Here is an 11,303-nt window from a genome sequence, read left to right on the forward strand (position 1 = left end):
CTATTTTGATTACAAAAAAGATTTACTAATCTCCCTTGGACCATTAAAAAAACATAAAAGGCCAAGATTTAATTCATACTCACTTTTCCTAGAATGAAATGATTGAAAAAATTAGCTTCATGCCTATCGTGGATATCAGTGATTAAACCCAAGAGGAAGGAAGAGCAATTAAAGACATCTCTGAGAGTTATGGTTACCATTTCATTTTCAAGGACAATCCTTTTCTTTTGTTGTTGTTTAAAATATTAATGCCATTTTTTTATTCATGAATATATTGAAATGCTGCAGGTCTTACATTTCACAATTGCTATCCAAGGTCAAAACTTTCCTGACATCCAAGATACAGGGTTAAGTAATTATCCTTTAAAATGGATATGAGTAGATATAAAAGTAGAATCCTAATTTATGAATTTCCTAATTTTTCTTCTTTGCTACCGACATAATCTATAGATCAATTTTTAGCTGATGAATTACTGTCAAAACAGCCTTGCTGTCAGAGTATCAATTACTTCTCCCTGATTTGAAATATTTACAGTCAGGGTACCGGGTGAGCGATAATCTTCGCAATAGAGATACCTCAACACTTCTTGTTATTGTTTCTCAGACTTCTGAGTTAAAATCAAGCTTACCTGTTATCATACCAAAGCATTTCAATAAAAATTTTAAAATGCACAGGAGGGAGTACTCATTGGTTACTACATAAGTAAGAAAAAAATAAATAAAATTCCTGCTAAATATATATTCTTCTTGGATTCAAAGCTCAAGTCAACTATCGATTACACAATTGTTATAATTTCACTTGTATTAGGCATACAAAAACGCTCTCTATTAGCAAAGAGCCATGAAAAACAGTCATTTACAATCCAGGGAATCTTATAAAAGAAAGAACAGTGCTTTTTTTTTTTACCAACCTGGGCTGAGAAACCACAGAAGAAGCCAAACCAGAAATGCACAAGTGTGAATGCAAAATTCTTATAGAAGAAATAGCATAAGAATTTGCACATTCGGAAATAGGACCACCTTCCATGGACAAGGAGAAGCCTTTGGAGGTATCTAAACTGTGCAAATGAATAGTCGCTGGCTAAGACTGCCTGCAGTCCTTCCTGGCCGCTGATGCCAACGCCGATGTGAGCACCTACAAAGGACAAGAGAAACACTTTCATTTCCCAAACAAAGACACCATCTCACTTGCGATTTCTCTTTTATGATGTTCTTTACGGAAACCTTGCAACTATAGCATTTATAATTTTTCCCATATGTTATCTCATGAAACACTCATGACAGGTATTTATCCTAGTTTTACAAAAGAGGAAATTAGCTCAGAAAAGTTCAGCAACTTGCACAAGGTGTTACAATTTGTTAGTGGCAGAGCTGGAACTAAACCCAAGCGTTGGGACTGTGGGTCCCGTGTTCATTTCTCTATACCATAGCTACTTCTCCAAACAGTACAAGGTGACCAATATTCTTTTTTAGCCTAAAAGTACATAAATGATTTAATTAAAGACAAATCATTTTTTTATGAATGCTAATAACGGTGGGCGCTTTGGACCCAGAAAGTATTCATTTTAGAACCACTGGGAAAATTAAGTTGCAATGCATTCTCCGTTACGTATTGCCAAATGCTGACCCCGAGGACTCCAAGTGTGCAGCATGCCCCACTGAGTGAGTGTCCTCTTACTTTTGATCATGCTGACATCATTGGCTCCATCGCCTATGGCCAAAGTGACAGCATTTCTGTACTTCTTCACCAGCTCTACTACTTGGGCTTTCTGGAGCGGGGTGACACGGCAGCAAACCACAGTCTTACACATGCAGGCTAGTTCTAGGAGATCATTCTTAACATCACTTTCTAGGGCATGGGCCTACGTTATTAAAAAAAAAAAAAAAATCCAGAAGAGAACAGGAAACAATAAATAAGAGATGTCATTTGCAAAACAGATTTCTTGTTTCTCAACTGATTTCTTTTCCAAACAGTTTAAAATTCACTTCAACAAGTCATTGCTGATTCAGGGTCATACAACCAACAACAACTAACTAAAGAAGTGAGTATTGAACTCCTACAAAGTGCCAAGGAATTTTACCATAAAAATAAAAAACACAGTGCCTTTTGTGTGTCCTCCTTGACATGTTATCATGCTGCACAACGCCGGAGAAGTTCCAGAGTCCACTAAAATAAGCAAAAGAAAAGATGAAACCTATCCACCACCTCACCCCGTTTAGAATGAACCACAAATGATGGTGATTTGTTTGTCTGATGTGATAGAATTTTCGTGTCCTTTGCATTGTTGTTTTGTGTATTTAGTGTTTGTTGTTGTGTTGTTAACTCGCAGGCAAATGAAAAGCAGATGATCTGGAGATTAGCCTTTGCAGAACATAGTGATTGAAATCCAGAGAGGCCCGTGCAAAACAGGGGCGTGTAACTGGTGTCTCGGGCAGGGGTCCCCAACCATTTCCACCCTCACTCCTCTCCAAATACACAAGATGCCAAGAAATGACTGAAAAAGACAGCATAATCGTTTGCAATTAACTGTCCTTTTTTTTTTCCTGGAAAACATCTCACTGTATATGATTTAATAAATACATCAAGAGGAAACAGGAATCCACCTAAACTTTGAGTCATCAGTATCTCTGAATGAATCTTTAGCAAGACGATCACAGCCCATCACAATCTGGCCCCTGTATTTCTTCTGGGTTCTGTCTTCTACCACCAACTTTCAGTTTACTCTTTACTCCTGTCGTGCCAAATCGCCTGTTTCCATAATTTGAAAGTTTCTGTCTTGCCTCTGTGCCTTTGTACTTGCTGTCTCCTCTACCAGAAAACATCACTTCCTCCAGGAAGTCTTCTCCGACTCTCCCACGAGGAACTAACTGTGCGCTTTGCCTCTATGCTCTCAAAGCACTGTCTTTGTTCCTCTTTATAGTATTTGTCATACCACTGTGAGATTAGCCCTCCCACCAGATGGCAATCCTTAAAACAAGGACCGCGTTCTGTTCACATCCTTATCCTCAGGCTCTAGCACGATGACTGGGTTGCTTAATAAACGATAACGTTATAAATGGAAGGATGGGTGAATGGGTATAAAAACATGACTCTGCTGTAGGAAATTCTCATATCAAGGCCAATAATTCCTAGGGGAAGATGTGAGCTAGCATTCTCAAATATAATTGCCCTTTCTGAAAGAGAAAGCATATAACTGGCTGTCTTGCCCAGAATGGTCCCCTTTTCTCTCTTTTCTTTTTTCTTTATTATCAACAAGTGAAAACCTAGACTCAGACTCTGAGAAAGAAGAACCCAATTGCATGCTGCAAAGCATCAAAATTTGAGCAAATCGGAATCATGATTTGTTTTTTTAAAAAAAAAAAAAGCTTCTGACCATACTAGGAGAAACATGGTCAATTCTTCTTAAATGACAAATAACATTTCACAATTTCATAAACCTCAGACTTTGAAGCTGAAGGTGTTCTTAACAGCATCTATCTTAGCTCTTTCTTTCAACAGATTTACAGAGAGGGAACAATGTGTGCTATCACCTGAGTGTGCTAACCCACCACGCATTGGCTTCTTTGAGCCTGAAGGAAAGTCAAAGCACAGCTCATTAGGGACCCTTTCCATATTGCGGTCTCTGGGCAATTCGGCTTGGAGGCCACCAGCTCCAAGTCCCAACTGACAGGCTTATAACTTTCAGTTGCTGCTCATTTGTGCAGGGGAGAAGTTCGTGTCATCTGGACAAACTTTCAACTAAGCTTGGCCTGCAACTGAGCTCTGTAACTTTCCATGGTGTAGAAGGCAACACATCATTACGTCTGGAATCCAGCTGGAGAATGCTCTAAGCACCAAGAGCTAACAGACAGCTGATCACGGGGGGAAAACATAATATACTCACATCCAACTTCATTTGTCCTCTAAGAAACTCTCTACAAGAAGATACATTTATTTTCCAAACTCCGAAAGAAAAAATGATCATCAAAGCTGGAGAAAAATGTGAGATTAGCTCTTTCTGCATATAAATGATGATTTCACTGGAGTGCAACCAGAGCTTTTGTTTTCTAAATTAGAAACTCAGAAGAGTGTTTTGATATTTGTTCAAGATTTGGAACCTGAACTACATTAAAAGTACAATGCAAGTTTATTCTATTACGACAAGAACCAGATTTCCTAATCAAAGCAAATTGTTTGGCATTGCTGTAAAATGCTGCTATTTAGAAAAACCACCAGGGGTATCTTAATGGCACTAATTTAGTGTGGTAATTATATGAAGGTCAGATTGCACTCTGCAAATCACAAACATTAGCAAGAGCAATAATTACAATACATCCATCCAGTTGCATTATTTTCATTAAGTAACAGTGAACTGTGACACTCTCCCCTAGAAAAGCACTTAAACAATACAGCTCAACGGTCTACAGTCATTTAGACAAGATTGATATTCTGTGAATTCAGTATTTCTTCAGATCCTCCCCTTCACTGTGTTGGTTCAAGCAATAATGTATGAAATTTATTAGAAGTTTCCTTCTTGCAGACAGGAAATCATTGTGCAGGCTCTGTCTCTAGCAGTGTCATTTGTTTGGAAAACACAAAAGCAGATCTCATTATGACAGCACAAAAGAGAAAATTATTGAGGTGAAGAAAAAGAAAGAACAAAGCCTTCAGCGAACTCACCAAACTGTGGCCATTTATGACTAAGGCATAATCTCCTGTTATGGTTTCCTCTACCACTGAGGCCAGCTCCAGCTGCTGCTTTTTTTCAAAAACTACATGGCCGTTGGAAAAACTTCTGTTTTGTCCAAACAAATTTTCTTTTGCTTTCCTTAAAAGAGAGGGGGGGAAGCAAATCATAACAAAGTATACAGAGTACACTTATTAACTCTAACAAGAGACTGGCCTAGAGGTAAATTCATTTTGTCACTATTCAGACGGACTATGGCATAAGATTCAATTTCAGTAAGCAAGCTGGATAACTCTTTGTGATGGATACCACAGCAAATTTGCAAATTCCAGGAAGTAGGAGGGTAAACACAATGAAAACAGAATCATCTTGAATGTTTTAAATTACCTAAAAGCGAAATCATCATCTTGAGCTGGGCTTGAGCTAGGCGCTCTTGATAAATTTGGTATATAAGGTTGTCTGAGCTTGAAGTACCTAAGAACCACTGATCTGGCCTGAGATATTGTTAAATAACGGAAGGGGCAAGACTAAAGACAATCGATGAAATCTTCTAGGAATTCCAGGGTATCTATATATAAAATAATTTCATCAATTTGCAGAACCATGTAATATGATCTGGTTTAAAACAGCAGTCTTCTAAGAAGCAAATTTTTTAAAAATTAGACAATAAAAACAAACGATGGCATTTATTGAATTGGCATAGTCATTACATTATAGTGGAATATTTTAAGTGAAAATTGTACTCAATAGCTCAAACAACAGAATCAACTTTCTGGGAAAGAAACTACAGACGCAAAAGTGTAGACAGGGTTGTTCCAAATGGAAACTCCCTGATCTAATAGCAGATTTGAATTAGCAGATGCCCACATCTCATCCATCTCTTTAACAGGAAGATTGGTGACTTAACACCCTGTGAAGTGGCATTTTATTCTTCTCTTCTAAATGGAAAGATGATGCCTTTAAAGGAAAGGAAATTTCTTCTCCAAGGATCCTTAGATGACAAGCTTTGAAATGACAGAGGGCAAGCTGACATGATTCAGATTTCAACCACACAGCAGGCACTCCCTGAAGATAAGTGTCACAGCAGCCACCAACACTCGAGGCTACAACTTGCATATATAAAATTAATGCTCAGGAGAAAATGGGGAGTGAGAGACAGGCCAGAAAATGGATCTTTTGGCTCACAGCAAAATTAAATGATTCCCCAAAGGCTCATCCAACATAGAAAACATTTATTAAAATAATTTTATGCTGTGGTTCTCTGAAAGAAGAAAATGCTCACGTACAAAAACAGCCATGTTAGCCCTCAGCTTTCTAATTATTTGAAAATGTAACACTAATTGTTTACATGCTAAGTTTCAAAAAAAAAAGAACCACCACCACCACCTTATCTTCTGGCTCAACATCTCCTTCTGCTGTCCAGGACCAAAATCACAGCCTGCGTTTAGGAACCCAAGGGACTGGAGGTTATGTGCCCCTGGCTCCAAGGATGATATCATGCGTTTGGCAATCAGTTTGCAGAATCAAAGAAAAAGATTTATAAAGTCAGAAGGCTACGTGTGAAATTTAGGGAGTCAGGCTGGGGAGGAGGGGGAGGACAGACACGAAAAATCATTGTTTTAAGTGGGAGGACCAGACTTTCACATCAGATAACCATGTCAGGGAATCCTCCTCACAGGCATGAAAATTTACAGTCCCATATAATGAGGAAAGCAAGAGAGACGAGTTCCTCAGAAATGAACATTTCTCTGACAACATTACAGAGCTCATAAATCAGGTCCTAAGAAAGCACCAAAGGGCAAACATCTCGTGAGGTTTCCTTTTTAGTAAAGTTCTCACTCGCTGTAGAAATGACTCAATCTCTGTTTTCCCCCCAGAGAATGAAAACATTCCAAAGAAGGGTGAAGTTCATGAACGTATTGGCTGAAATTCTATTTACTTAGGATATTTATTCCCCCTAAACTGTCTTCCTAACATCTCACATGAACGCTTTTCCAGGCAGAGAAGGGACAGTTTTTCCAGCTCTGCGGAAATTCCCATTGCCCTCCCTCCACACAGGCCAACCCTCCTCACCGAGTTGCACTTGGCCATTCTCAGACCTCTGCCCATGCTGTAGAGCTGTCGTTTCTTTTTCTTGGTGGAACTTAGCTCTTCAAACACCAGTTGCTTCTCACCAAAACAATTTATTAGGAGGGGAAGAGCTATACATAACTCCCTTCAGTGAAGATGAACTAGATATTTTTGCAGGCGTAACACAAAATGCTTAACCACAGAATGCAACTAACAAATGCTGAAACAAAAGAATGCCTGTTTTTTCCAAGCTTTGTAATGAAGGAGAGTCTCTTACAACGTCAGCATGCAGAAATGCATTAATGGCTGAGGCGACTGTGGCATTCACAGCCCCAAGCCACTACAAACACAGCAAGGCACAGTTAGGCCCATGTTGGCTTGAAAGCAACCCATAAAGAAAAGAGATGGTAGGAAAAAGAGTCATTGTATCAGTCCTCTTAAGGCACTCTACACTCAAACATTAAAAGGACCAGTTAGGAAATGGATTGAAACCATGAGGTCACGTTTAAAAGAAGACTATCTTGACTTTGATATAGGAGCATTGGGCTCGGAACCTGGAGACCTGGGTTCCGGCTTGAGGTCTGCCTCTGACACCTCCTGTGCCCACAGATCAACTGGACCTCAAGCCACTTGATTAGTCAGTTACAGTTAGGCTAGAACCCAGGTCTTCCAATTCCTAGTCCTCAGTCTACCACATCAAACTGGTTTACACACAGAATCAGCCTCAGGCTGCCTCTAGGTTGGGACAAAGACACAGTCCCAGAGGAGCGGTTAGGGGATAGCACCACCCTGCCGACAGTAGAGAAAGGGAGAAGGTACATGAAATTTTGACTTCAAGTCCCAGTTCCACCCCTTACTACCTGTGTGACCTGTAAGACATTCAAAACCTGAACCAGTTTCTTTATTAGAAATTAGAGGGGCCAGCCTGGTGGTGCAACAGTTAAGTTCACAAGTTCTCCTCCAGCGGCCTGGGGTTCACCAGTTTGGATCCCAGGTGGGGACCTATGCACTGCTTGGCGAGCCATGCTGTGGTAGGCGTCCCACATATAAAGTAGAGGAAGATGGGCATGAATGTTAGCTCAGGGCCAGTCTTCCTCAGCGAAAAGAGGAGGATTGGCAGCAGATGTTAGCTCAGGTGACAATCTTAGGGGAAAAAAAAAGAAATTAGAGGAATGCGACCAGCGAAACAGACTGGTTGATACCAGCTTTGAAAATTTGGGCAGCTGTACCATGGTGACTAGAAGATCTCCAAGATTACTTAGTGTTCTAAAGTCTGACAATTTATGACAAAAACTTAAGCTAATAAAACATTTTGCCTGGGTGACTACAAGTTGGGAATTCAGAACAAGATGCAATTTTTTTGGCCTGCATTGTGTTTAAAAAATCTATATGACTTTATGAACAATATGAAAGGCCCCACCACTCCCTAATGTCCCACATCACACAACTAATGTTACCTGCCTGGCCCTTGAGCCATTTTCATTTGAAAACTCTGTTCATTCAAACAAATAACTTTACACCAAGTAGGTGTAAAAAAAAAAAATACAATGTGTATTTTGTTGATTAAAGAGGAAATATCAATTTCTAGGTCTATCACTGGGATACTTCTAAGAAGCAGCGGTGTCAGTTCACAGTTTAATTAGCTATAGAACATGAATTTTTCTAACAATAAAATATGATCAGTGCAACAAAAATGAAACATGGAATGAGTTGGCCTGCCAGCCCCAGCAAAATTACATTCTCTGTCTGTTTTCCTTTGGGTAGAAGACATATGTATTAGTGAAATGTAATCAGTGCAGTAATCTTCTGAGAAACCATAGCAGGGTTTAATTATAGATTTCTGGGCATGCCCTTAATACTAAAGCAACTATGGCAGCAAAATTAACTCAGGACTCAAAGTGTCTAAAACAGTTTCACGACGCTAAATTGGAAACAAGCCGTATGCATGATACGTATGCACGTATGCATGAAAATTACATATCCATGTTTATGAAATAATCTAAACACATTTGACAAGTTTAAATATAAGCATTTAGGTCATTTCCTTCCAATAGCTACTATCACTAGATGCTGTCCTTTTGGTACACTTTCTTTTGTTTGTTTTTGCATGAACTCCCACTGAACTCAAAAGCATAACACAAGAAAATTGAATGGTGTAAATTTATGATTTCAATATTTCATCCCAAAAGCTATTAGCTTGGATATAAGTAGCCAAGTTTAGGAGTAAAGAGAGCACCTTTGGCAATAACTTTTCTTGGATGCCATTTTTCCCCAACCCTAATATTAGCCAAATGCCTACTATAAATGTATTAATTCCTCTTATACAGAATTTTCTACCATATATTGCCTCTCTGTCTTAGACTCTAAGAATGGGGTTACCTCCAAGTCTGCGTTGACATAAACATTATTTGCCAGTTAGTTAAGCAAAGTAACCTCAAGAGTTCTGAAATACTTAGTCTAGACGGAAATTCTTCATTTTTCCCTCTGAATATTTTTTCTTCTTGTTAAAAAAAAAATGAAGATAATTTTTTGGCTTTTTTTCTAATTGTAAAAGCATTGCATGAACACTTTCACAACTTCAGATAATATGAAGAGCCATAAAGAAGAAAGTAAATATGATCCATAATTCTATCACCCAGAGAGAACCCCTGTATACGTCCTGCAGAGTTTGATGGGCAGGTAGGTGGATAGATATGGATATAGGTGTATGGTGTTTTATACAAATGAATGCATAAATACACATGCAGACTTTTTTTGAAAAAAAGGATCATACCATGCATGATGTTTTGTAATCTCATTTTTCACTTAAATATATCATGGACACCTTCCAATGTTAATAAGCACATAATCACTTTTAATGACTGCATAGTATTCCATTGTATGTCTGTATCATAGTAATTAACAAAATCCCTTGTGGCTGGGTATTTGAGAAATTTGTAATTTATTATCATAGTTGATGCAGTAATGAATATTTCTGTATATACATAGTCCTACATTTGTCCACTCTTTTTTTTAAGGGCAATTCCTAGAAATCAGAATCATTGGGTCAAAAGTGTGCATACACATAATTTTGAAATATCTTGCTAGTTTGCCCTCTAGAAAGTTTCTACCAACTCAAACTCCCAACAACAGTATATAAGAATTATATTTCTCCACATTCCTTCTACATAATGACAGTTATGTCACCCATTTAGTAGCCAAATGTAACTGGATAAAATCTCGAGATATTAACTTTGGTTCCCCTCCACTCTGCAATCACTGCTGCTACCACAGGGAACCCTCTCTGTTTACTCAGAAACATATCTTGCCTTAGGGGGATTTGACAGAGCCAAGTATAGAGGGAACAAGAAAGAGTCAAGATCTCACTTTTTGATCTTGATAGACCATTGAAAGTCAAAGCAGCATCATGATTCTGAATTCTAGTGATCTGAAATTTCACTAATTGGATTTTTTGAGAGGGAAGAAAAAAGTTTCTTCAAGTCTCAAAAGACTCATCCTTAAAGGAATTGGGGCACAACATGTTACCATAAGCAACAGATTGGAAAGAAATGACCTCTTTTCTCTACCGGCCATTCAGCCTAGAGGAGAGGAATTGTGAAGAGGAGCTGAGATACTGGTGAGTCACTAAAGAAGCTTGGGTGCTGACCCACCCCCTGGACTGGTAGTAGTTGGGGGAATCATGTGGGTAATGGAATCCTCGGATACGTTTTTGGGAATCTGAGTATGGAATAGTCACTACTGAAGTATGGTGACCTGGAGGGTAGTAGATGAAGGAACAGAGGTAGCCATGTGAGAGCACAAGTCTTCTCAGACACAGAGAAGTGAGAAAGAGCAGCCAAACTTCCATATTTCCTCAGGAGGAGGTGGAAGTCAGCTGAGAGGGACAGCAGCAACCTAAAGAGACCAGAGACCAGAGAGGGACACAGAAGAAGGAAGTGCCGGATGCCAGCAGGGTAGATGCTGAGGACCAGGGACAGGTAAGGCATTTGTGCAACCTTGACTTGAACTAAATTTACCCAAAAGTGCCTAGTTTAATTGTTCTGTCATCCAGCAGAGAAGGAGTCAAGTTCAGTTTTTGAAAATTTGATGAGTTTCTGTTCTTGCACACCTGAGTGTATTCTGGGCTGTGAAGTCAGTCAAACTAGAAATGACAGAGCCTCCTTCCATTTCCCTTCACATCAAATCAAATTCCAAGTCCTATCCATTCTACCTCCAAAAGAGCTGTCAAGTTCACCCCACTCTTTCCTTCCCCATTGTTACAACCCTGCTGTCTTAGTTCAACCCTCATCATCTCTAAACCTGAGTATTCTGACAGCCTCCTGATGCATCTCTCCATACCACTCATTTTCCCATCAAACATACCCCATCTATCCTGTCACTAGAGTGTTATTTCTCAAATGCTAAATTGGGTTTGTCACTCTTCTGCTTAGAAGCCACCTATATCCACCCAATACCTTCAGGATAAACTATGATCACTTTTGCTTGTCAATCAATCTATCGCCAATCCATCTATGAAAAACTCCTCTCCCCCCCCCCCCCCCCCCCCCCCCCCCCCCCCCCCCCCCC

At 39.4% G+C, this 11,303-nt stretch overlaps 1 protein-coding gene across 6 annotated transcripts in view; it reads right to left on the reverse strand.

Moving 5' to 3' along the window:
* ATP8B4 (ATPase phospholipid transporting 8B4 (putative)) overlaps positions 1–11,303 on the reverse strand; it is a 217,090-nt gene that overhangs the window by 35,019 nt on the left and 170,768 nt on the right. For all 6 annotated transcript variants that reach the window (XR_006887667.1, XM_046655054.1, XM_046655056.1 and 3 more), the window contains 3 exons: positions 4,661–4,808; positions 1,679–1,862; positions 912–1,135 (listed from right to left, as the gene is read on the reverse strand). Coding sequence is in view for 5 of the 6 variants with exons in the window: in XM_046655054.1 (XP_046511010.1) it covers positions 912–1,135; positions 1,679–1,862; positions 4,661–4,808 (556 nt within the window). In the remaining variant the exon portion in view is untranslated. The remainder of the gene's footprint in view (positions 1–911; positions 1,136–1,678; positions 1,863–4,660; positions 4,809–11,303) is intronic.

The sequence above is a fragment of the Equus quagga genome, chromosome 2, assembly GCF_021613505.1.
Source record: "Equus quagga isolate Etosha38 chromosome 2, UCLA_HA_Equagga_1.0, whole genome shotgun sequence".
Taxonomy (NCBI): Eukaryota; Metazoa; Chordata; class Mammalia; order Perissodactyla; family Equidae; genus Equus; species Equus quagga.